Source organism: Equus asinus, chromosome 24 (genome assembly GCF_041296235.1).
Source record: "Equus asinus isolate D_3611 breed Donkey chromosome 24, EquAss-T2T_v2, whole genome shotgun sequence".
NCBI classification, from domain to species: Eukaryota; Metazoa; Chordata; class Mammalia; order Perissodactyla; family Equidae; genus Equus; species Equus asinus.
The window spans coordinates 12140656-12167257 of NC_091813.1; the positions used below are offsets into that span (position 1 = coordinate 12140656).

General features: G+C 43.2%; 1 protein-coding gene, 1 long non-coding RNA gene and 1 pseudogene across 5 annotated transcripts in view; 2 read left to right on the top strand and 1 right to left on the bottom strand.

Moving 5' to 3' along the window:
* LOC139041844 (uncharacterized) overlaps positions 1-23555 on the bottom strand; it is a 33012-nt gene extending 9457 nt beyond the window's left edge. For both annotated transcript variants that reach the window (XR_011497852.1, XR_011497851.1), the window contains exons 1-2: positions 17858-23555; positions 7601-7786 (exon numbers count right to left, since the gene is read on the bottom strand). This is a non-coding gene — a long non-coding RNA (uncharacterized lncRNA). The remainder of the gene's footprint in view (positions 1-7600; positions 7787-17857) is intronic.
* LOC139041836 (small ribosomal subunit protein eS1-like) lies at positions 1976-5523 on the top strand (annotated as a pseudogene).
* LOC139039684 (placenta-specific protein 9-like) lies at positions 13799-26216 on the top strand. Of its 3 annotated transcripts, none has more exons than XM_070496621.1 (4): positions 13799-14141; positions 23458-23555; positions 24830-24953; positions 25771-26216. In XM_070496621.1, the coding sequence occupies exons 1-4, from the start codon at positions 14078-14080 to the stop codon at positions 25791-25793; spliced, it is 309 nt and encodes a 102-aa protein (XP_070352722.1). In that variant the 5' UTR covers positions 13799-14077; the 3' UTR covers positions 25794-26216. The 3 variants fall into 3 exon arrangements, with proteins under 3 accessions (XP_070352722.1, XP_070352721.1, XP_070352720.1); XM_070496620.1 differs by having other exon boundaries at positions 13984-14141; positions 25492-26216; XM_070496619.1 differs by having other exon boundaries at positions 13993-14141; positions 24830-24966; positions 25492-26216.
* The last annotated feature ends 386 nt before the right edge of the window (positions 26217-26602 follow it).

The window sequence follows — 26602 nt, forward strand, 5'->3', positions numbered from 1 at the left end:
ATGAGACTTAGATCATGGAAAGGTGGAGCAGTCAGGAGAACCAAATTTGAAGTGATAGGTCAGTAGTAGAGCCTGAAAGGAGGAACCTCAGCCCAGAGGACTGGGAGAAAGTCTACTTCTGCAGGCTGAGGATGGGCAGAATAGAGAGCACCCCAGGGTCGCTCACAGTGACATAGTATTGGTTACTTAAGAACCCAAGGTGGGAGGATGCTTCATGCTATTGGGAAGAGAGAACCAGGACCTTTACCTCAATTCTATCACAGGAGGATCACAGCCCTTTGGTTCTTAATCTCTTTTGGATTATGGACCTCTTTTAGGATTTGATAATCCTAAATCCCTGAGTGTGCACACATACTCACACAAATGCACCTGCAATTTTGCGTATAATTTTGAAGAGCTAACTGAAAATCTCAGAGTATTAGACATCATGTACAAAGCCTGGACTAGCCTTCTGAAGGATGAGATACCATGTAGTCATTCTATTCCTCCCAAACAAGGCCATCAAAAGGCTACTAGTCCTAGCTATCCCATCAGCTGATCAGGTTCATAAGTGAGTCCACCTGAGATCAGAGGAGACCAACAGAAAAACCACCCAGCTGAGCCCAGCACAAACTGATAACTTGCAGAATCATGCACTAAATAATAGCTTGTGGTTTAAAACCTTTAGGGGCAGGGCCGGCCAGAGGAGGCAAGCTGTCCCAGGCCACGGTCACCCGCCCCTCTGCTCGCTGCAGCCCTGCGCTCCCACCATGCCCTCCTGGTGCTGCAAGGCGCTGATGGGGAGTCATCTCCATCTGCTCAGGGGGCTGGTTTGGCAGGCAGTGGGCACTGTGGCATCAGGGATGGAGAACGGCACATCACCATCTTTGGGGAAGTCAGCAATTGCTCCTGTGAATCGGATCCAAGTAACGACTTCTGATAATTGTGTGGTAATTTTCTCAAAAATATCTCATTCTTACTGTACAATGGCAAAAAAACTTTTCCATTACACAAATGTTAATTATAAAGTGGTAGAATTGGACATACTTGAATATGGAAGCCAGTTTCAAGATGTTCTTTACAAAATGACTGGTGAAAGAACTGTGCCAAGAATATTTGTCAATGTAACTTTTATTGGAGTTGCAACTGACACTGATAAGCTCCGCAAAGAAGGGAAATTGTGTCCACTAGTTCATCAGTGTTCTTTCTTTTAAAAAAGTAAGAAGAATTTTAGTGTTGTAGATTCTCATAACTTTGCTAGTAAAATGTCAGTTATTTAAAGTGATAATGTCTTTTAAATGTTTTAGGATGTTTTCAATATGTGAATTATCTTCATGAAAAAGTTGTAGAAATAATGAACAATAAATCACTGTAGAAACCTCAAAAAAAAAAAAAAAGCATTAAGTTTGGGGACGGTTTATTATACAGGAAAAGCTAACTGATACAATCTCCATGAAGAAAACTTGGAAATGCTATTGGGGGACACCAAAGAAGACTTGAACAAGTGGAAAGACATACCATGCTCTTGGACAAGAAGAATCAAGATCATGGAGATAGCAATTTTCTCTAAGTTATTTTATAAATTAAATAAGCTGCAAATGAAATACTTTTATAATCAAATGAGCTGATTCTAAAGTTCATATAGATAAATAATGTCAAGAAGAACCAGGAAAAAAATCAAAAACAGAAGAAGAGGAACTATACCAATCAGATATTACAGCATATTATAAAGCTTCAGTAATGAAAAGAGGATAGAACTGGTCATGAATAACCAACATAACAAATAAACAGAATAGATAGTCCAGAAAAAGACCTAAATATATGGAGGAATTTTGTATGGTTCCTAAGCAAATTTTAAAATCAGTATAGGAAAAAAAAGTTGTGTAATTAATGTTTCTGGGGCAACTAGATAGTCATCTGGAAAAATATAGAATTGGTATGAGTCACATTTACCTCAAGATTCAAATGTAGCCCTTTAGGCTCTCTGAGTAGCACCATGGCAATCAGCAAGAACAAGCACTTTAAGAAAGGTACCAAAAAGGGAGCCAAGAAGAAAGTGGTTGATCCAACTTTTAAGAAAGATTTGTATGATGTGAAAGCACCAGCTATGTTCATATGAGAAATAGTGGGGGCCCAGCCTGAGGGTGCAACCATTCACATGTGCCACTTCAGTGGCCCAGGGTTTGCCAGTTTGGATCCCAGGTGCACACCTAGCACTGCTTGGCAAGCCATGCTGTGGCAGGCGGCCCACATATAAAGTAGAGGAAGGTGGCCACAGATGTTAGCTCAGGGCCAGTCTTCCTCAGCAAAAAGAGGAGGATTGGTGGCAGATGTTAGCTCAGGGCTAATAGTCCTTTAAAAATATACATAAAATATATATATATAAAATAAAATATATATAAATAAATAATAAACAAATATAAAAATATATTTTAAAATATATATATAAGAAATATTAGGAAAACTAGTCATGAGAACTCAAGGGACCAAAATCACACCTGACGGCCTCAAGGGTTGTGTGTTTGAAGTGAGCCCTGTTGATCTGCAGAATGATCAAGTTGCACTTAGAAAATTCAAGCTAATAACTGAGGATGTTCAGGGCAAAAACTGTCTATCTAATTTCCATGGTGTGGATCTTACTTATGACAGAATGTGCTCTATGGTCAAAAAACGGCAGACCATGATTGAAGCTCTCTTGTTGATATCAAGACTACCAATGGTTATTTGCCTCGTCTTCTCTGTGTTGGTTTTACTAAAAAACACAACAATCAGATTCAGTAGACCTCTTATGCTCAGCACCAACAGGCGTGCCAAATCTGGAAGAAGATGATGGAAGTCATGACCCAAGAGGTACAGACAGATGACTTGAAAGAAGTAGTCAGTAAACTGATTCCAGACAGCATTGGAAAGACACAGAAAAGGCTTGCCAATCTATTTATCCACTCCATGATGTCTTAGTTGGAAAAGTAAAAATGCTGAAGAAGCCCAAGTTTGAACTGGGAAAAGTCATGGAGTTTCATGGAGAAGGTTGTGGAAAAGCTACTGGGGATGAGACAGGTGCTAAAGATGAATGCAAGCCACCAGCCCAAGAATCTGTTTAAAATTCAGACTTTTAATGGTGATAAATAAAAAATCCTATTTGTGGAGAAAAAAAGATTCAAATGTTAAAAACCCTGAAAACATGAAGTATTAGAAAAAAATGGGTATATATACTTTTAAACCTTGTAGTAGGAAAGGTTTGTCTACAACATAAAACACAAATGTCATTAAAAAAGTATTAACAGAAATGCTGGTAAATTTTACTACAAAAAATTTAAAATTTATGTTAATAAAAAAATTTATGTTAAAACAATTGTAAGAAGACTGAAAAGACAATCATGAAACTGGAATAAATATATGCAACTCATATCGCAGACAAAAGTGAAGTTCTCTAATATATAAAGAACTTCCACAATTCAATAAGAAAAAGCCTAATAACACAATAGAAAAAAGAGTAAATGATATGAACATCTAGGTTGCAGAAAAGGAAATACAAATAGTTTTTGATATTTTAAAAGATATTAAACCTCACTCATATTAAAAGAAATGCAAATTAAAACAGTACTCAGAGAACAATTTTCCACCTATCATGTTGAGAAAAATATTCAACTTTTCTAACACACTTGGAGCTTGTGTGAGGAAAAAGGCATTTTTATACACTGCTGATGAGTGTATATTAAACCACCTCTGTAAGGCAACTTGTCATTATCAATCAAAATGTAAATGCACATAACCTTTGACCTAGGAATAAAGATATATTCTGATGCATGGAAGTAATGTATGGACAAGATTTTTCATTGCAGCATTATTTGCCATAGCATATAATAAAATTTTATGCAGCTTTAAAAGAAACTGCATGAGGAAGTTCTTTTATGTACTGATATGGAAAGATCTCTAAAATACAAGTAGAAACAAATGAGGAGAACAAATGCTAATATTTGTGATAGAACAGGAGGTGTATGTGTGTGTATATATATCCACATTTATTTGCTTATATGTGAATAAAATAACTCTTGAAACTTGCACATTAATTATTTGTATGATAGGAGTATACATTTTAATTCTACTTTGGTATGCTTTTTCCTAAACTTATGCATGTTTACTGATCAAATAGGCTAGCAGTACTTTTACATATTGTTTAAATTTATAAATGCAAATTTGTTTTAACAAAGTTGAACTGTTATGCTGATGAATTTTATTTCAAAAGTTAATACATTTTGTCGTTTATCAGCTTGAAGATATTTTCCAGGATCTTTAAGTAACTTAAGAGCTTGGACTGATTAATTTAATTGATGGATATTCACTGGGTACTTAATTTTTTTTTTTTTGAGATTAGCACCTGAGCTAACAACTGTTGCCAGTCTTCTGGGGTTTTTCTTCTTCTTCTTCTTCTTCTCCCCAAAGCCCCCCAGTACATAGTTGTTATTCTAGTGGTAGGTCCTTGTGGTTGTATTATGTGGGACGCCACCTCAGCATGGCCTGTTGAGCTATGCCATGTCTGCACCTAGGATCTGACTGGCAAAACCCTGGGCTGCCAAAGTGGACCGTGCAAACTTAAACACTCAGCCACAGCACCAGCCCCTGGATAATTTCTAAGCAAAGTGGAATACTGAAATATGCATACCGAGCATAATTTAACTTTATATACTTTTGCTCCTTTTTTTACGTCTACAGAGAGCCTATATCTCTGGGTCTGTTAATGAACATGTTCATTTTTGTCAAAGAAGTTTTACTATACAGGACACATATAGCTGCAGAAATTTGTGAACTCTGCTAGTCTGCTAAAATGCTAATGGGTGGACAGTTCACAGTCACAAGCATCCATCCTCTGGTTTCTCTGTGAAATAGAGAATTAAATCATGTTTATTTTATAATCACTATTTATAAATCACTTAACACATGTTTATTTTATATCTGTTTGACAGTCATGATTTTATCTTTTTTTTAATGTACCTTTTAATAGCACACAGGACAGAAGCCCTATTCATTATAATTCTTCACAAAAATGGAAGCCTTAGAGTTAATTCTTGCCCTTAATCTTAGATGAGAAAACCTGGAAGGCAGTAACTGGAAGATCAGAGATGGTGTTAACCTTCAACAACCCTAATCTTATCCCTCCTACTCACCCTTCTAGTCGAGTGGGCCTAAATAATCTTTTCCCACCCTACGCCACCAGGTGGGGCTGGATCAAGGGTCCTAGCCCTGGAAGGCTAATACCAAACACGCATAGTCTGGAAGGAACCAGGAGGGTGAGGGGGCCAGATTAGATTATTGAAGGTTAATACCAGTTTACATGATCTTTCAATTAGGATTAAGGGAAAGAATTAAATTCTAATGCCTAAGGTTTAGTGGTGGGTCCTGTTGTATTCAGTTAATGGGTTGCTGCAGCCGCTGAGGGGAAATGAAGATAACATGAAGTTTAGAGCTAGGAGATAGAGATTTTTTTTAAACTTTTTATTGAAGTATAACATGTATACATCTTAAGAATTGAGCACACCTGTGTAACCAGCGCCCAGATCAAATTGCAGAACATTACCAGCATCTGAGAAGCCCCCTCATTTTTCTCAGTCACCACCCACCCGCAGCACACACAAAAGTCACTCAATACTGAGTTCTCACAACATGGATTAATTTTGCCTGTGTTTGTACTTCATATAAATTGAATCACACAGATTTTTTTTGCGAAAATTTCTTTCATTAATTGTATTTTTCCAAGATTCATCCATATTGTTGCATCTAGTGGTAGATCCATTCATTATCTAGTCTGCTGTCAATACGAATTTGGGTAGTTTCCATTTTAGGACTATTATGATAGTACAGCTGTGAACATTCCTGTCCATATCTTCTTATGCCATGCATTTCTCTTAAGTATATACCTGGGAGTGGAATTGCTAGGTCATATTTATTTCTATATCTATCAGTTTGTATATATATATAAAAAACGATGAATTCATGCTGATACCGCTGATTCCAATCTAAGACAACAGGGCTCATTTTACCCTCTCCCCTTTCCTCATTTGCAATTCCTTTCTTCAACAGTGAGAAATGTAGCTCCCATTAAATATAATATATTTTCTTATTTGCACAATCCTAGAATGCCCATAAAAAGAACTGCTAACCCATATTCCCCAGCTCTGTCTGCTGACAGGGCTTAGAAGCAATGACGCCTCAGTGCAATGAACACACTCAGCACCCAGATCTTCATTTCTAGATGTCATTCTCCAAGAAAAGGAACCAGGGTTCCTTGGAGAAATGACTGAGTCTAGGGAGGGGGCAATGAAAATACAAGATGAGCCTGAAACATCTTGTGGTGTCAGAAAGTAAGGAAGTGCTCAAAATAGAATGGGAGTATTTCAAAAGGACGCAGGAGCCAACTTGAAGATGCTCCTAATGACCATATGTGGGACAATTTGAGCAACAAAACAAAAAATGTTAGTAATGGATTATAATCTGTAGAATAAAATAAATATCAATGAGTTAATACTGGAATAAATAACTGAATAAATAAATAGGGAAGGTACAGCTCATCCTTACAACTGAATTTCAATTAATAAATGGAGAAGGAATTATGCAAATAGAAATCACCTTTGGAAAATCAAAGGTAATACATATTGCAGACAAGAATCATCAGTGAATGCTAGAATTAGGTAGTTGAAAGTAATGATAAAAAGATTTGTATAGTCTCAAAGTATCTCCCCAAACAATACTTATTAATTACAAAAAGGAAAGCAGTAATTTTATAGCAGAGAACCCTAGCAGACATCATCTTTACCACATCATCTTTCAAAGTGAACATCACCAGTAATGAGACACAGCAATATCACATGTGCCTTCTGATATGATGCACTGGGAACGACACAACATCACTTTTGTGGGATGCTCACCAAAAATGGATAACTTCAACCTCATCATGAGAAAACATCAGACAAATACAAGTTGAGGGGCACTCTACAAAAATAATTGGCCAGTACTCTTCAAAACTGTCAAGGTCACGAAAGACAAAAATAATTGGCCTGGACTCTTAAAAACTGTCAAAGTTATGAGAGAAAAAAAAAAGACTGAGGAGTTGTTCTACATTAAAGAGTCCTTAAAGAGACATGACAATTGAACGCAGTGTGGGATCCTGGATTACATCCTGGACCAGAAAAAGAACATTAGTGGGAGAACTGGCCACATCTGAATAAAGTCTGTAGATTCTTTAACAGTAGTATATTAATGCTAATTTCCTGACTTCGATAATTCTCCTGTAGTTATGTAAGATGTTATACTTGGGGAAGCTGGTAAAGAGTATTCAAGAACTTGCTGTATTATTTTTGTAAGTCTAAAATTACTTCAAAGAAAAAAGATTTTTAAAAAAGAAGAAGGGGGTGGGGCATGATTGTGTCGTGCTTCAGCCAAAAACCCTGCAAGCACCTCTGCCTACGGCTTAAAGACTGACTCTCCTGAGAGTGGCCTTCAAGGCCCTCAATAACCTGGCCAAACATTCCCCCAGAGCTATTGCCCTTCACTCTCCTATCACCTGCCCACACCCCACCAATCTCCACAGCACGCAGTACACACTGCTTAGAAAAACCCTACTCACGTTCAAAGACCTCCTGCACAGGACCTTGACTCTGCACCAGCTTCAGGAAGCAGAGGGAGCTTCTGGCTCTTCCTGGGTCAGCAGCTGACTTTCCTGACTCCCTGGAAATCTTGAACTCCCTCTAAGGGCCTCTGCAGGCCAGTCAGGCATTGCTGACACCCTTTCTACCCTCAGGAAACTCGCAACCTGCAAATGAATAAGAAAGGAAACAATAGTGACAGGCTCAGGAAAGCTCAAGGAGGCAGGTCAGAGAAAGGCAAGGGAATTCACATCTTCTGCTGTGAAGTAGGTGTTCTTCTTACTCCCTCTTTGCTAGTGAGGGAATTGAAGCTCAGAGAGGTGACCCGCCTAAGGCTACACAACCAGTAAGGTAGAGCCAGGTTTGAACTCAATTCCCTGCTCCCCCCGCTGAGGAATTCAACTCTCAAATGCTTTGAATAGTCAGCCAAGCAGGGTCCTCAGACAGCTTACATTTTACCCCAACTCCAACCTCAAGGAGCAAAATGAGATCTTCCTAGAGAACACTGCAGACAAAGTTCTCAAAGAGCTGAGGGACATGCCAACTGACTCCCTACCCACCAAGCCCACAGAGGATCCTGGAATCACGGATGAACTTGTTCTCAGGAAATGTCAATGGCTTTTACAATGAACTAAATTGACATGAGCTATGTGAATCTGTGCAAAAATATCCCAAAGCTGAGCAGGTGGGATACCTTGCTAGACACCATTTGGCCGGCTTCCTCCACATTTAAATGTGGATTCATCACTTCAAAAGACACTGGTTGGGAAACTGCTATTGCAAAGCTCTGGGTGAACCAGCAAACCCACCTGGTAGAGCGGCAGCGGCGATTAACTGAGCGACAGAGCGTGCTTGACACCAAGTCAGAAGCAACGAATATTGGCTATTAGGACTACAATTATTGATATTATAATTGTTCATATCAAACCTCTACCCTCCCCACACACTTCACTTCTCCCTGTACCCAGCAGGTTTTCCCATCTTCCTATATCTCCCTCCCTACCGGGGAGAATTCGGGACTGCATGCAAGACAGGGAGTATATTTTATTTTTTTAAAAGAAAGCACTTCTTAAATTTCAACTTGTCAAGACCCCTGCCCCACTCAGCTTTCCATCTCCCAACAGAGACCTCCATACCCACACCCCACTGCTTCACTTTCTCTTACCATAACTTACGTGGCCCGGGGCTAGTGGTCCCCCTCCATCTCTGTGGAGAGGAGGTGACCCGGCCCACCCAGCATGGTCTTGCCTGTGCCAAGACAAGAAGAAAAGGAGGCTTTGTGTGGCTCTGACCCCTCTGGCTACTGAGGCCCTTCCAGTTAGGCTGTCACTCTTCCCTGATCTCTACCCCTAAAGAGACGGCCAGCCCCTATTTCTTGTTTCCCTTGGCCCCTTGCCTTAGGCCTGGGCTAGGAAAGCAAGACTCCCCACCATTTGTCCCCTCAGCACAGCTAGGGTGGGAGGCCGGTGTGCATCCTGTAGCATTGCCTGTGGAGGCACAGGCACTCTGGAGGCAAATCTCCACATTTCTGAATGGCATCTGTGTGACCTTGGATCACCTCCTAACTTCACCGAGCCTCACACTGTGTTCAATGTGGATCTTGATGTTACCTGCCAGAGCATTAGACGAAAGAGAAGCTCTGCACATTTCGGTGCTTCATTTATGAGGTGGTTATGGGTGGTCTCCCCCTAGCCGCTCTGAGGACTTGCCACTCTGAGCCCCCAAATACCCCCTTTGCCCTCTTCTCACCTTCACCTCCCTCCAGATTCCCTCACCATCTAGTTACACCTCTGGGGCCTGAGAGTCAAGAGGTCTGATAATGCAAGAGTACGGATTTCAGAAGAACATCTACCTGGTTTTCAAGCTGAGATTCGCCACCCTCTGACCTTGATCAAATACATCTTATTTGACAAATGAGATAAGGATACCTACCAGATAGGTTTATTGATGCAAGGATTAAATGAACAACATGTATATGGCCTTAGCACAATACCAGTTTCAAAGAAGTGTAGCAGTAATAATACATAACAGTGTTTATTGTCATTAGTCCCACCTGGCTGCCAACTTGCTTAGAGGCCTGGCATATGGTTGGCATATTTCCTAGTTCCTGACAATGACACCAGTTTCTCTTATTTTTAATTTCATGGGTCATTTTTAGAGAATGTTGAAAGGAGGACATTAGCAAACTGGGTCCTTATTAACATCTGGAAGTTTTCCTTTACCTGTTTGGGCTGGCTTCTATTGGTATGAGGAAATAAATTGATTTCCAAACACTTATCCTAAATCCAGCCAATTTATGGAGTAATTCAAGTAGTTCTTCTAGTTCTAAGATTTCCTAAGAAAGCAATTTAATCTTCTACTGATAACCATAATTTGTCTCCTTCCCCATAACTCTTCATTTGTGCTTTATTGCATTGATCAGATCATGGATAATGAACAATTGTGATGGTATCATCTTTACTTCATTCCTGGCTTAATGAAGAATGCCTCTCTCTTTTCTCCTGTATGTACATGTGAACTATTTGTTTAAGATAAAGGTAATTATATTGTTAAGGAAACCTCCCTTTATTTCCTTTATTTCTAACTCTTAGAGTTTGTTGTTTTTAAGCAGGTACGGCTGCTTAATTTCATCAGTATTTATTCAAATAAGGTTATTTTATTTTTGTTCTTTGACCTTATGACAGACATGATGGCTAAAGACTTTTCTGGAACTCCACTTGGGAATGAATAGCTAACCAATAATTTATTTTATGTTCAAATTAGTGGATAAAGAATGGACTATGCAACAAGGAGCATTAGAATATTTAGACGTCCACTGGGGGAAAAATTTTGTTTGAACTTTTCCTCTCAATCCCATAAAAAATTCTAGATGGATTAGAGATTATACCATTAAAAAAACTTAAAACTATTTGAAGAAAATATTGGAAAATATTTTTATGGCCTTGATGTGAGAAATCATAAGCAGTGTGTAAAATCTAGAAGCCATAAAAGAAGACATTGAGAGATTTTGCTACCCAAACATCCAAAACTTTTGTACGATGAAAGACACCACAAAGAAAATTAAAGACAATGGAAAAATGAAAGAAAACATTGCCAACATATACAACAAGCATTGGATTACTAATCAGAATATGTAAAGAAAAGAGGAAAAAATATTTGAGTAAAGCTCAACTTCACTCATAATAAATAGCGTGTAAATAAAAACAAGAAAGTAACATTTTTCCTCATCAAATTGTCAAAATTTTAAAAGATAAACACCCAGTGTTGGGGAATGTACATGGCTGCTAGATCTACAACTTCAGGTCTCCCACTCCAGAAGCATTTTATGTAAATAGCACCCCTGCAGGACAACATGGACTACAATGTGATGGGTGTGTCTTGGAGCAGTGCTCTGAGTGCCAGGCCCCTCCTAGGGATTTAGTGAGGTTTTTGTCTACCCAGCAAAACATAAAAGGCTCTCTGACTCAATGATTCCTCTTCCAGGAATCTAGTCTTTCAGAAATACATGAGTATGTAATATGTATATAAAGATATATGCAAAAGGATGTTCATTAAAGCATGCTTTATATTGGAGAAGACAGGAAACAAACTATATGTCCATCAATAGGGGATTGTCTGGACAAATAATGGTGCACACATTCATGAGATATTTTGGAACTCTTAAAAAGAACCAGATGGATTTAAGTGTATTAACATAGAATGATCTTGGAGATTTGATGTTATGACTTGATAAGCATTAATGTGAAAGCAAATCCCAAAAATATCTATTATTCAATCCCAGGTATATACAATTGTGTCTGAATATGTATTAGATAGGGCATGCATAGACAAGGAACTGGAAGAGTCCACCAAGCTGAGGGGACTAGACTGGAATCACTGGGCAGGAGGAGTTAGTGATAGGGAGGAGTTTCATGTTTTACTCTGTTTGCTGTATTACTTTGTGACTCTACCACAATATGAAAGTATTGCATATGTGTTGTGTTTATTGCAAATTCAAAATATTAGGTGGCCTGCTCATTCTGAGCTTCAAGAATCCCTGTGGGTCTGGCTATTCTTTGACAACTTCCCACCTGGGTAAACTACCAAGGACTGTCCTACTACCCAGTGTGAGAAATTCTTTTTTTATTATTATTTTATAGAGGTCGCATTGGCTTATAACATTGTGTAAATTTCAAGAGTACATAACTATATTTCAGTTTCTGTATAGACTGCATTATATTCACCACCAATAGTCTAGTTTTTATCCATCATCACACATGTGTACCCCTTTATCCCTTTCGCCCTCCCCCCTCCTCCTTCCCCTCTGGTAACCACTAATCTGTTCTCCTTATCTATGCGTTTGTTTATCTTCCACATATGAGTGAAATCATTTGGTATTTGTCTTTCTCTGTCTGGCTTATTTTGCTTAGCATAATACCCTCAAGGTCCACCCATGTTGTTGCAAATGGCACAATTTTGTCTTATTTATGGCTGAGTACTACTCCATTGTGTATATATACCACATCTTATTTATCCATTCATCCATTGATGGGCACTTGGGTTGCTACCACATCTTGGCTATTGTGAAAAATGCTGTGATGAACATAGGGATGCTTGGCATTCCTGAAATAAACACTTTTTCTGAGCTAGCTCATCTGGGCATCCTAATCTCAATGAGAGCTTTTTAAAAATTTAGATCCAACTTTCTGCCCAAGATCTGCTGACTCAGAACCGGAATTTCTGTGCCCAAGGCTATTACCTGGAGGAGGAAGTGAGAATTTAGGATTACTGGATAGTGTGGTGACTGTACTGGACAATTGCATAGTCACAGTGAGGAACAGAGAAGGCAGAGGGGCAGCCTTAATCTGCCAGGACTCCAGTTAACCTAATGGGGACCCTTGATGGATAAAGACATGCTCGTGGGTTTGCTGGTGAAGACGCTCTGCTTACAGCCAGGTGAGGCACTCAGGCTCTGCAGCACAGACGTCGGGGCTGCAGCTCTTGCTTTTTCTTTTCACTAAAACTTAACTTTTTTTACACTTGTTGGGTGGGGTGTCCCATGGGTGAGGATTCGACTATTGTGTTCTAAACTGGAAGGAGGTGGGGACGATTTGAAGTTCACTGAAAAACCCACCCAGCTCTTCTTCTGATCTTGCTTAGAATGGAAAATACAACCTGGCTCTCAGGGACCTAGTATATATTATTATCTAAGGGCTGGTCTGCAGAGACAGCAAAACTGGATTCAAATCCTGACTCCACATTATACCAGCTGTGTGACTATTGGCAACATTCTTAACATCCCTGAGCCTCAATTTCTTGATCTGCAAAATGGATGTAATGATGTGCCCCTCATGGAGTTGCAGTGAAGATCAGAGAAGTGGTGTATGTAGAAGTAAGTCCATCACAGCTTAGCTACTGTTTATTAATATTATGGTGGCTAATAGACTGTGAGCTCCTGGAGGGCAGACATATGTGAACATGAGAATTATTTCCTTTCCTCCCACCTGCAGAGGTTACCTAACAACTATCTAGTACAGAGATTAAGTATTTGCTGAACACTCTGATTCTGATTCTGATTTAGTTAGGGCCTGGGCCTTTCATTGCCTTTGAGCCATTTTAGAAGTCGGCAAACTGTAATAGCAATGCAACATAATTCTTGTCTATAGATATGCAGATAATTCCTGTTATAGGTTCAATTAATTCTCCTCCCTCCCTGTGTGGAAGAAGCCAGTTTTACCTCCTTTTGCACATTCGTGTCAATATTCCAGCTCTGTCTGTTTGTAGGACTGGTTGTCACCTCTTACTGATTCCCTCATTAATGGTGAGTTAAAATCTTCAGCACATGCTCGTTTTATATCTGAATGAAAGTCATGATTTTACCCTTTTTTTGTAAAGTATCTTTTAACATTACTATTACTCCTTTAGCAAAATAATAAGTTTCTATAGAAGGCAGACACCACTTTTGAGTCTACTGCTCAGGGCCAGGCGCTGTCACAGGCGGACAGAGAGAAAAGCTTCCATGCTCCAAGCAGTCAGTGTTCAGATCCTGTGCCACAGCTGTCGGTGACACAGAGGAAGGCGCTTCTCTCTAAGCTTCAGTCTGCCCATCTATGAAACGGGCTCACAACCAGTACCTGGGCCCCGGGACCCATCGCCTAGAACCCACTCCCTCACCCCTCTCTCTCCCCTTCTGCGCCCCCATCCCGGGAGGCGCGGGGAACTCAGAGGGCGGCTCCCTCCTGTGCAGGCGCCCAGGCTAACACGTTGGCCCCTCCGCCTGCGGGGTGTTTAGGCTCGGCGCTGCCCGCACGTTGCGGAGGGGGCCTCTGGAGGGGGCGGGTTCGCTCAAGCCAGAAAGCCGGGAGCCGCCCAGGAATTTTGGCTAGGACTGAGAGCATTTCCTCCTGGGCGGGCCCGGCGCGATCCTGGGGAGAGCAGCTGGGGGCAGACGCTGCGCTGCGCTCGGCTGGGCCGGCACCATGAGGTCCCTGCTCTGCGCGCTGGCCTGGCTCGCCCTGCTCCGCGCCGCGGGCGCCTTTGTCGGTGAGTGGGACCCGGGTGCCGGGTGAGGGCGAGGGCGAGGGCGAGGGTAGGGGAGAGCTGCGCCTAGCGAGGTAGGATGAGCAAGAGAGATGAAGGGAGGGAGGGTGGAGAGGGGAGAAGATGGAAACAGAGCCAGATGGACAGAAAGCTGGAGAAAGGGATGCAGAGAGGGGGAGAGAGAGAGAGAGAGAAAGAGAAAACAGAAAAAGAAAGAGAAAAAGGCAGATGGGCAGAGAGAGTTAGAGAGAAAGGAGAAAGAGAAGAATAAAGAGAGAAAGGGAGAGGCTGAGAGAAAGAGACTTTGGAAGTAAACAGATGGGTATGAACTATGAAGGAGGAAAGATAGAAAAAGGAGTTTGAGAAGCAAAAGGTACCACCAGGAAAGAAATAGAGGAACTAACCTGGCAAGAAAAAGAAGGGAAGGTGAGGAGAGAGAAGGAGGATATTGAGGAAAAGAGAAAGATTTGAGAGAGACTTAAAGAGAGAGAGTGGAGAAACCCGATGCCCAAGGAGAGAGAGGAAGGGACAAGGATCACAGGGTGGGAGGTCAAGTCTACAGGGTGGGGCAGCCCCCCAGGCCAGCTTCATCCAGAAGGCCTGCAGAGGCGTCCAGGCCTGGTTTTACTGGGCATTGCCAGGGAAGCTACCCAGGCCTGGCCTAGCACAGCCAGCCAGTCAGGAACCAGGCAGGCGGGCCCAGGAGAAAGGCCACTGGGTCACCTGCCAGGAGGCCTAGGGGGGTTCTGCTGTCTGGGGGAGGAGGCAAGTCTCCAGGCTTCCGGAGAGCTTCCCTGAGCCCCTGAGTTGCCTTGGGTGGGTGCGTGGGAACAGGGTACAGGAGAGAGAGGTCCTCTGGGTGCTCCCCTGGCTGGGATCCTTGCCTTGCACTCTCTTCCCTCCCTTCTGCTGACAGCAGTCTTAGTGCTGCCCCTTCACAGGTGAGACTCAGACAGGATGGCTGCAGATGTACTTACGGTACACACAAGTGCTCATTCCACCCCCACCCCCAAGACTCTGCACAGCACTTTAGAGTTTACAAGCCACATTCCCATTTACCCAGCATCTCGTGCAGGCCCCAGCCAGAGACCACTGGTGCTCATCCCAACTGTGCAGGCGAGAGGAAGGCTGAGGTCTCCCCAAGCATCCAGGCCTTCTGCCCTCTCAGTCAGCTCCTTGCCCCCAGCCAGGCTGCCCCCCATCAACCTGGAGTCACCCAGCTGAAGTGTCTATGTTAAGATGGAGCGCCCCTCACCTGTGCCCAGTCCCTTTTGGGGCACAGTGAACTGTGGGAGTAAGCTCTCAGGGAAAGGATTGAGGCCAGTGCTGAGCGACCTTGGATGTCACTTCACTTCTCTGAGGCTGTTTCGTCCTCTGTAAGTTGGGGAGAATAATACTCACCCCACAGGGCTGACTTCAAGGATTGGATGAGAAGGAAAGGGCCCAGCATGGAACACGTCTCAACACATAGCCTCCTTCTCTTGTCCCCTCAGACAGCTCCACTGATCTCTCTGACTCTCAGTTTCTCCACGTGTTAGGGAGGACCAACAACCACTTCCTCACAGCCTGTGAAGAGTAGCTGGGATGATGCCCAGCACAGATCCAGGCCCATAGAGCATGAGCTTCCCTTTTGCTCCCTCTCCCTTACCCTCCTCCTAGAGTCCCCAGCTCCAGGAGCTGAGGGGACAAAGCTTCATCTGTGCTCCCCTAGAGGGAGGAGCTGGCTGCTACCCACAAGTGGCTCTTCGTGGCCCCGTGGCCACAGATGGTATATACACTTTAATTTAAAACTGTTTTTAAACATTTTCTTTCTGATTATGCTTGCTCATTGCTACACATTAAGAAAAAAAAGAGGAAGTATAAACATACTAATGTAATTTCACATTGAGGTCACACATTTTTGTGTATAACCTTTCAGACTTCAGATAATATACCGTTGTTTTTCTTAAATTTTGATTATGAAATCTTTTGGATAGAAGAGCAGAATAGTATAATGAAGCCCCATGTACCTATCACCCCTCTTCAAAAAGGGTCTATTCATCTACAATTCCCACCCTCCCTCCTCTCCCTCAGATTGTTTTAGAGGAAATTCCAGGCATCATATATTTTCATCTATAAATATTTCCTTATGTATCTCTAAAAGATAAATAATCTTTTAATAAGCATAACTGCAGTACCATTATCACACCCTAAAAATGAACAATAATTCCTTAGCATTATCAAATGTGCAATCAGAGTTCAAGTATCCCTGATTGTGTCATATGTTTTTATATTTGGTTTGTTTGATCCAAATAAGGTGCGTGCATTGCTTTTGTTTGATATGTCTAAGTTTCTTTTAATATGTAAGTTCTCTTTTCCCCTTTTTTTAAAAAAATTTATTTGTTGAAGAAACTGGGTAATTTGTCCTGTAAAGTTTTCCACAATTAGATTTGAGCTGATTGCATCCCCTAGGTGACATTTAAATGTTCTTCTCTCCCCTGTATTGCTTATAGATCTAGAAGCTTGATCTAATTCCAGTTAGATTTTTTTTTTGCAAGAATGGTCTTTATTGCTTTAATTCGCATTTCTTTGATTATTCCTTAAGTTAGACTTTTCCTTCAAATGCATATTGGTCATTTCTACTAATCTGTGCAAATTGTCTTAGACATTTTAATTTTGGTATTGGGATTTTTCATATTGATTTGCAAAAGCTCTTTATGTATTGCATGAAGCAAACTGTTTTGTGTTACTTGTACAGACTTTTTTTTAAGTTAAGGCTTCAGCTAAGTCCCTTTCCTATTTTGCTGTCAGAGGGATCTGAAGGCCTAGAGCCTTGTCCTTTTAACCAGTGTAACCATTCTCACCCATGCCTTGGGGCCCATCAGGGAAGCTCTCACTGTCCACTGCTGCTGCAAGTCCCCGTGGACGTCTGTCCTGTATTGGAATTCTGTTTTTTTGCTTTGGGTGAAAGGGGAAGATGCTGAAGGGCTGTGATGAGGATCACAGCATTTCTGTTTACAAAAATGGATGTTGTGGGGAATGAACCACCCAAAGATAATTTGACCCAAGGCACACTATTTGGGTTCTTATAGGGCCTCCAGACAGCTGCAAAGGTGTCATGTGTGCAGGTCCCCTTTGCCCATACCTGTCCAGATCCTTATTTACAGAGCAGGCAGCTGAGACCCCAAGATGGGAAGCCCTTAACTTATACAAGTTCACATGATTGCCAGGACACAGTATAGACAGTGTCTAGCAGGTATATTTAAATTCTGTCCCCACCACCTCCTACCTGTGAAATCTTGGGCATGTTACTCAATCTCTTTGATCTTTGGTTTTCTAATCTGTAAAAAAGGAGGTACTGAGCTCACGGATCAAATTAAATGAGATCATGTCAGCACGCAACAAAAAGCCTAGCATGTAATTAGTGATCACAAATCAAAAGTAACTTTGAATATAGAGTATGGTTGTGCCTATTCTCAAGGTGAAGAAACCAAGGATCCAGCAAGTGGGATTGGCTTGTAACAGAGCCCAGAAAGCCAGGTCAGCACTCAGCCCTTTGTGCACTTGTTGCAGGAGCCCCTGCCAAGCGTCCCTTGGATCCCTGCACGGGATTAGTCCTAGAGCAGACACTTCCCCATCTTGGGGAGACCTGATCACAGTGATCTAGCAAGGAGCACTGGCTCCATGTGGAGAGTCGGCACCCTGGGGGCTTTCACTGCCTTGCTCAGTCTTCAGCTCACCTGGTAAATGCTTTCCATGGTGTTTGCACATCACTTGGCAATTCCAAGGCATCTTCAAGGGTAGGATCCCCTTTGATCAGCACAGCAGTCCCTCAAGGTAGACAGGGCAGAGCAGGTCCCTCACAGACGAGGAAGCTGAGTGAGAGGCAGAGAGCACAGTCAGTAAGCAGTGGAGTTGGGACTGCGTCTCCCACTCCCAGTCTTGTGTTCTTTCACAGCACGTGGAGAGAGGTTTATCCTGGATGGCTGTTTAGACCTTCTCAGTATTGTGGAATTTTGGAGTGTTCTAGTAGTACATTTTAACCCAGTGGATTAAAAAAACAGTATTCCAAGATAGAAGGAATCTGGATTCTATACAGACTCAAGGAGCTGCCTGCCAGCCCTGACCACCAGCCAGTCTACCTCTGAACCAATACATGAGAAAGAAATAAAAAAACATCTGTAATCGAGGGGAGTTCTTTGTACAACTGTCTGGTTTGTATCCTAAGCAAAATACTAACTTAACCAGATACTGAATGTATTGGAAGGACATTGGTAAGCTCTCAGACTGGTCAGCTGGGCTCAAATCCACATCTGGAAAATGACGCGAGACTGAGGGAGATAGGACTTGTCTCTAACAGAATGGAACAAAACGAAACAAAAATGTGCCTCAGAATCTGAGCTCTCTCTTTGGGGGCTCGAGGGTCTCTCTCCTGTTTCAGCCAGAGCATTTCCACAGATTGGAGTTCTTCATATAATTGTTTAAAAATAGTATTCTTCTAGTTAAAAAAACAAAAAACAAAAAAAAAAACCACTGATAGTTTTGAATAAATCATAAATTTTAATACAAATATTGAATGTGGTAAAGTTTATTATTCTCTTATATTGAATGTGGTCAAATATAATTAACCCCAAAGTGACAATTGTTCCTGGTGGAATAGATTATGTCTTTGATGATTCAGGAGGCACAGCAGCACGCCTCAGGGTCACCACCGAGAAAGTATTTGTCATCATCCAGCATGGCAGAAATCATTTGAGTTGTAGGCACCTTCTTAATGTTTGGGTCCCAAATACAAAAGGTCTTCTATGCCTATGAGTGGGAGGGGTCCGTACTTCCCACCTCTGAGGACCAGGACGCAGTGGCCATGTCTCTTTAACTAGAGAAGTTATCCCAGCACCTCCACCTGGGCCTCTGGGCTCTAGCACCTCTGCCTGGGCCTCTGGCTTCCACCAGTAGCCTGCTCTCCCTAGTGCACAATGTTCCACCCATGGCTGCCATCCAGGGGGCACACAGGCCCTGAACGGGAGGCAGGCCAGGGAAAACAACCCAGCATCCAAGAAAGTCCATTTCCCAACTGGCCAGGGCACGGAGGGTGGGAGCAAAGGAAGGAAGGAACACAGAAACCACAGCTTTGGCTGCTCAAGGTTGGTCATGGTAATCCTTCAGCTTTCCCCACTCCTACTATTGTTTGAGCTTTCCAAAAGTCCCGTAAAGCAGGCATTAGTGTGTGTGTGTGTGTGTGTGTGTGACACCCAGGTCTTGCCTTGCTGGAGCTTCTGGGCTAAGAAGAAACTTGTCTTTGACTCATCCCAGTTCTGTCCTTGCAGCTAATTTTTGAGGCCTCTCAGTAGGCTTTGAAAGATAGCAGAATCGTGAACTACATGTGGGTGGCAGTGTCTCGAGCCTACCCCACCCTGTATTACAGAGGAGGCAGCAGAGCCTCAGGGAGTAGGAAGTTTCCACAGGCCTCCACCAATTAGTGGCCAAGCCAGGCTGAGAACAGTGTCTCCAGTGTATTTTCTGCCGTCATGAGTTGAGGTCAATGCCATGAGGATATGTGTAGGGGAGGGAGCAGCAGTGCAGGATGGTTGTGGGGTCCCTGGTCCTGCCCCCAGCTTTCTCTCTCAGATGAGCTTGTCAGGAGGACTGGATGAGCTCATGGACAGTTGTGCAGTGGAGCGCAGGGCACAGTTCTGTCCAGATGTAAAGGATTAGTGCTGTGTGATGTGGAGCGCAACCTCAGCCCAGACTTTTCCCTGGAGGGGTTTTGGAGCCAAGTTAGACCTCATCGAAGAATGTAGAGAACATGATGTTTTGGGCCAATGGAGAGGAGCAGATTCATGTCATTCGTGACTTACAAAGCTGGCAGATCCCCACTTGGCCGGCAAGGTCACATTGCTTGCTCTTGGCCTAAGCTGGGGGAGCTTTGAGGGGAAAAGCGTAGTTTAGAGAGGGTAGTGAGGCTCAGGGGAAAAGTTTGGCCAAAGGCCCCTGGGCGGAGCCTGCAAAGGGTATGTGTGAACACAGATCCATGTTGAGACAGACCCCCATCTTCTCAGACAGCCCTCCCTGTGAGTGAGAACAACTCTTCCTGCCTTCTCCATCTTTCCTCTCCAGGCTGAGCACCCCTGTTCTTTCAGCTGAGAGAAATGAGTCAAAATTTGGAGTCCCTTCACCATGGCACCTCTACACCTGCTCCTGTCTGTCAAAGGCCTTCTCACAATGTATGGCCCAGAATGGAGCACAGCCCTCCAAGTGGGGTCTCTCAGATCACCACCCTCCCTTGTCCTGAACATTTTATATCAATGCATGCAGCCCATGATGACTTCCGCTTTTTGCTAACAATCCTATCAGACAACTGGCTTTTGTTATAGATATTTCAAACCATATATACAAAGATAGAGAGAATAATGATTCCATGTCCCCCATTACCCAATTTTAACAATTACCAATCTTGGCCAATCTTATTTGCTCTATGTACCTACCCATGCCTCCTCCCACTCCCAGGCCTGGATTATTTTGAAGTAAATCCAGGACATCATAGCGTTTCATCTGTAAATATTTTAGTATAGATCTCTAAAAGACTCCCTTTTAAAAAAAAAACCAAAGTGCCATTATAATGTCCCCTTCCTTCCCCAAAGTCAACAAGAAGCCCATTGTCTTTTGAAGAGGCTTTTCTAAGTTCAGTGGAGGGAAATAATGAAAAGGAGAATGTAAAAAAACAAATTGTTCTCCACAAAAGATGCTTAGAGTGGAAGGAAGTTTTGTCCCTGCTCTTGGTTCTCACCCCTGAGTGGAAGAGCTAGGATCTAGAGAATCGCAGGCCAGGGGGACTCTGGCAGAGTTCCAGAAGGCCAGATTGCTCAAGTGAAGTCAGGAGAAGGCCAGGGTGCTTGGGGTCCAGTCATTTACTGATTGTGTGACCTTGGGCAAGTTACTCAACCTCTCAGAGTGACACATCATCACCAGCAAAATGGATCACCATCTCTGTCCTTACCTTAAGACCTGCCACCCTTCTGGGCAACTTTATATGTCACTTTGAGCAAACCAACCAATACCAAGGCCTTACAGTTACAAGAATTTTGCATCTAGAAAGATTGAACCCAATAAGTCTTACCTCCATTCTGCTTCAGATGTCCGCATCCATGGCTACAATCTTGATACTGTCACTATGAGGTTGCTCCATCTCGAAAAGCTAAAACTGCAGTATCCATTACCACTGTTCCTTCTGTTACCTCCATCATCTCATCACTTCTCCCAACTTAGTGGCCCTCCAATTGGCCTCCTTTCCTTCCTTATCCAAGCTAAGCTCCAGAGCTCATCCCCTTAAACCATTGCTGGTCAAATCAATGCTTTTGTGCTCTTACCCTCCACCACACTCATCCTGCAGACTCTCAGGTTTTAGCTCCATCCAGCCATCTGTCTTTGCTGCTCTACACCCAGCCTGCGAAGCTGCTAGGGGAGGAATAGCACTTCCAAAGTTCCTCACTGATGTCAGGTCATCCCGCACAGTCCTATACTGCCTCCTGTTCCCTTCATCCCCTTTTGGAGCCATCTCTTTATTCAAGCCCCCAACCCAGTGGTGTGCTGATAAACTGGCTCTAAAAAAAAAGAAAAAGACACTTGCCAGTTTTTATGGTGTAAATGCTCTCACCAAGACTCCCATTTTAGTGGCTGTATTTAACAACCCACGCACAGAATTTCTGAAAATTTAACAACTAGCTCTCCTCCTTCCTAACTCTCCATGAATTTTCAGCAGATGAAGCCCCTCTTACTTTACAGAGTGAATAGAGGCCATCAGGTGGGAAGTCACTCAACTTTTTGGACCTTAGAGATCTTGGAGCAGAACTTTTTTACCCATTTTTGCTGCATTCTCTCTCTCTTCCTTCCATGTTTTTCCTATACCCCCACCATCATTTCTGGATTCCTTGGCCTCTCATCCCTTCAGGAAATGCATTCCTTCAGTTCTCCAGTCTTCTTCCTGTTCCTCAGGCTATAAGCATGGTTGTGTTTCTTCACTGCTTAAAAAACCAGAAATGACAACAATAAACACTTGTGTGGACCTTGTGATGTGAGCTCCCTTGTTTCACAGCCAAGCTTCATGAAAACATTTTCCTTCTCATCCCACTGCAGTCTAAACTTTGCTTTCTTCCACAACTCCACTAAAAGTGCTGGGGTAGAATTTAGCAGTGACTTTGCTGTTGCTATGTTTTTTGGTCCTTATCTTTCTAGACCTCCCTGCTGCTTTAGGCCGCGTTGGCTGCTTCATCCTCTGTAAAGCTCTTTGCTTCTCTTTGTTTCTGAGACAGCATCCTCCTTCCAAGATTCTTGGAGGTTCTTCAAGGTTCCAGCCAACTCTGATGCCCTGCCAGCATCTCAGAGCCACCAACTCTGAAACCTGAGTTCGGGACCAGGGCTCTAAGACTTCTGGTATGAGGGTTGGTGGTGCCAGGAAGAACCAGGGAAGAACCAACGTAGGGAGAAAAATGATGAGTCAAGAGTTGAACAGGTTGAACTTCAGATTCTCTGCTTACCAGCTGTGTGACTTTGGACATATCATTTCATCCCTCTGTGAATCGATTTCCTTACATGTAAATTGGGGATAATAATAGGCTGTTGTAGAGGTTGACTGAGTTAACACATTTGTTTAGCCCACTATGTGGTACATAGTAAGCACTCATCAAATGTCGATAGTACTAACTGGTCACCAATGTCAATGCTTCTACTAGAATATTTCCTTACTCTCTATTCCTCCTGCTACTGCTTCCTTTCGTCACTTCTTACTTTATTACTGCAGTAACTTTCCTTCTTCAAAGACAAATCCCTCCAATTCACTCCCTGTATTTTAAAAACTCATATATGACTATGTCATTCTTCTGTTAAAATAACCCCCAAAACCAGCATCATGATTGGTTTATTAGGGCCTTTGGCTTCATTTCTAAGACCCACCTCTCCAGTCTCATCTCCCACCCACCCTGTACTTTGCAGCCACTCCAAACTCCCTGAGGGTTTATACACTGAGCCATGCTATTTCATGCCTCCCTATCTTTGCACATGCCATTCTCCCTGGCTGAGACCTTTCCTCCCTTCCTTACCTTACCCAGTTCAGGCAGCAGCTCCTTGAGGAAGCCCACCTGGGTCTCCAGGTGACCATGGCCATAGAGATAAGGGAGTGATTAGGGGAGCCCCACACTCACACCCTGACCCACACTGAGCCTTCCTTTGCTTCTCTTTGTGATGTTTTCAGGACCCACCTCACTTGAGCCCAGTGCTTTACAGGAGTCTCCAGTGTTACAGGGAAACTGAGGGCCCCACAGTGACAAGACTTGTTTTCCCACAGCTGCGGAACCCCTCATCCCCTCCCACGGAGACCTAGCTCGGAGCCCCAGGTGTGACAGACACCTGGCTGTCCACAGCCGTTTACACGTCATAGAGGAGGTAATAAGGGTGACCGGGGAGGACATGCAGCTTTAGGACCACCTGCCAGGCTTCAGGCTTTATAGGGCTGAGGCCAACCTTCCTTTGGAAAATCGGGGAAATCTAGGCCAATCCTGCTTTCTGGCCACCATGTTAACCATCTCCCTGCCCTACCTCGGTTGTTAAGCTGACCAGCCACCAACAGAGCTGCCTCTTCTGGGGCTCTTGCTCATACCAAGCCAGAGATCTCCACACAATTACTGGAGAAGTGGAAATTCATTCCCTTAGTGTTGTTATATAGCCACGGTTTGTAACCTGTGGTCCCCAAACTTGTGCGGGTGAAAATTCCAGTTTATTTCATAAAACTTTAACTGAAATTTAGCATTCCCATTCATTCTAAATGCAGACAACAAACCGTAGTAGTAATTACAGCACCGTGACTTTGTCATTGATAGAAATCAGGTAATTTCTTCCAATTATAGTTTTTATGAATATCTCAACATATCATTCATTCTCATAAGTATGTCAAAATTATGGTGGCTGTTAGATCTGATGCTAGATCATGTTATGTAGTGAGTTAAATTTTTTACCTCAAAAATTTAATTTTGGGATAAAAACTAGACTACTGGTGGTGAACACGATAGTCTATACAGAAACTGAAATATCATAATGTACACCTGAAAGTTACACAATTACAAGCCACTATGACCTCAATAAAATAACTTTTAAATATTTTAACTTTTAATATTTGAATAATACTTTGATGCAATGGCTGTTCTTATAAATCCTATATTTTATTTTTTCAGTTAAAGCATTTTCTGAGAAGGGGTCTGTAGGTTTCATCAGACTGCTAATGGGGTTCATTCACAAAAAAAGTTAAGAACCCCGAATAAAGAAAATTTCCAAATCCCAAACCTGTCATTTGGCAGGGTTGCCACCTGGGGGCAGGGCAACAAAAGGAATGTTAGCTCGCAGTGACAAAGTCCTGAAAGGGAAAAGGGGATCTCAGACTCGCTCCAGGCCAAACCTCTAAAACTGCAGAGTGCCAGAGTGACCTTAGAGAGAGAGCTCCTAGGATTTTTGTCATCGGGGGAACTGGAAGGTAGGTAGGGGCAAAACCTGAATGAGGAGGTCCCAGGTTGCCTGTCACTCAGTTCTGTCCCCACTGCACCCCAGTGGTCCTCCAGGTGCTCCTTAGGATGTGGCTGATTAAGCAGGACTTGGCACCACTCTTGTCCTCCACTCACCCTGCCCCTCCCCCACCCCCACCCGGCTCCCATCTCTCCTTGCTCTAGATGGTGGAGAAGACGGTGGAGCACCTGGAGGCAGAAGTGAAAGGCCTGCTGGGTCAGCTGGAGGAGCTGGCCTGGAACCTGCCCCCAGGACCCTTCAACCTGACCCCTGACCTCTTTGGAGAGGGTGAGCAGCTCAGGTAGCAGAGACTATAGCGTCTGGGGCTGGGCAAGCAGGATAGGGATGGCTGATCCACCACACAGGTGTAGCCCTGACAAGCTAGGAGCGGCTCCAGCTCCACCTGGGACAGAAGTGGGAAAGCATCCACCTCACCTCACCCTAAGTGTTCTCTGCCCCTACCCCCACCCTGGGGGTTGCCACAGCCACAGCTCGGGGCTCCTGGAAGAGCTGGCCCCATTCACCTGAGGGCCACTCTCAGCATCACCCTGACACAGAGCAGCTGTGTCCTCTGCTGGCCCTTTTCATGCCTCAAACCTCCTTGGCTCCTTTCATCTCCCTTCCAAGGAACCAATTCTGTGGCAGCATAACACCCTCTCAGGGAAGACTGGCATCCTCTGATCAGGCAGTGGAGGGATTGCCACCCTGCTCCCTCCTGGAGCCCTGTGTTTCCTGGAACAGGAGTTCCCTGGGGACTGGGAGGGGCAGTAAGGAAGCCTTCAGCACCCTCTGCTTGCCCACTCCAAGGCTACTCCCTTTCTTTCAGATCCCTCCTGGGCACGGGAGGCGGAGGAGCCCGGCAGCTGACGTGATGTACCTGTCAGACAGCTTTCTTCTGAGAACAGAGCCGTGCATTCTGGCCTTCCTTCCTCAGCTTTGTGCACAATAAAAGCTACTTCTTTGGTCCCCTCTGTGTCTCTGTCAGTGACCTCTATAGCTACAGCCCCTTCTCCGTCTACTTTCATGCCCTTAGGCCCACATTCACCTGCAGGCTCAGACCTGGGAGCCCCTGGTGAGTCTGTGCTTCTGCTCTCCTTATTTATAGGAGCTGATGGGGCACAGAGATAAGGCCAAGAATCCTGCTCAAAACATGGCCACAGATGAACAGCAGTGGCATCACCTGGGAGCTTATCAGAAATGCAGAATTCGGGACACACCTTGGCCTCCTGAATCAAAATCTACTTTTTAATGAGATCCCCAGAGGATTCATGGGCACATTAAAGTTTTTTTAAAAAAATTTCTATGTAAAATTCACATAATATAAAATCCAAAATTTTAACCATTTTAAACTACAAATTCAGTCACTTCAAAATGTTGTGCAATCACTACTCTCTAATTCCAGAACATTATCATCATCCCCAAAAGAAACCCTGTACCTATTAAGCAGGTATTTCCCATTCCCTCTCCCACCATCCTTTGGAAACCAGTAGTATTTCTGTCTCTATGGACTTGCCTATTCTGGACATTTCATATAAATTGAATTATACAATATGTGGTCTTTTGTGTCTGACTCTTTTTTCACTTAGCGTAGAGTTTTCAAGGTTCTCTCATGTTGTAATGTGTATCAGTACTCTGTTCCCTTTTATGGCTGAATGATATTCCATTGTATAGATGAACCACATTTTATTCACCTATTCAATTGATGGACATTTGAGTTGTTTGCACTTTTTGGATATTATGAATAATACTGCTATGAACATTTGCATATAAGCTTTTGTGTGGATATACGTTTTCATTTCTCTTGGGTCTATAACTAGGGCTGGAATTGCTGAGTCAACTGATAACTGTGTCTAAGTTTTGGAGGAACCACCAGACTGTTTTTGCACAGCTGCTGTACCACTTTACAGTCCCACCAGCAATGAACACACAGGGTTTCA

Coding starts and splice junctions, on each gene's coding strand:
- LOC139039684 (XM_070496619.1), top strand. CDS start 14,078: ATGAGGTCCCTGCTCTGCGCGCTGGCCTGGCTCGCCCTGCTCCGCGCC. Junction 14,142..23,457: donor CGCCGCGGGCGCCTTTGTCG/GTGAGTGGGACC, acceptor GTTTTCCCACAG/CTGCGGAACCCCTCATCCCC. Junction 24,967..25,491: donor GGAGAGGGTGAGCAGCTCAG/GTAGCAGAGACT, acceptor CCTTTCTTTCAG/ATCCCTCCTGGGCACGGGAG.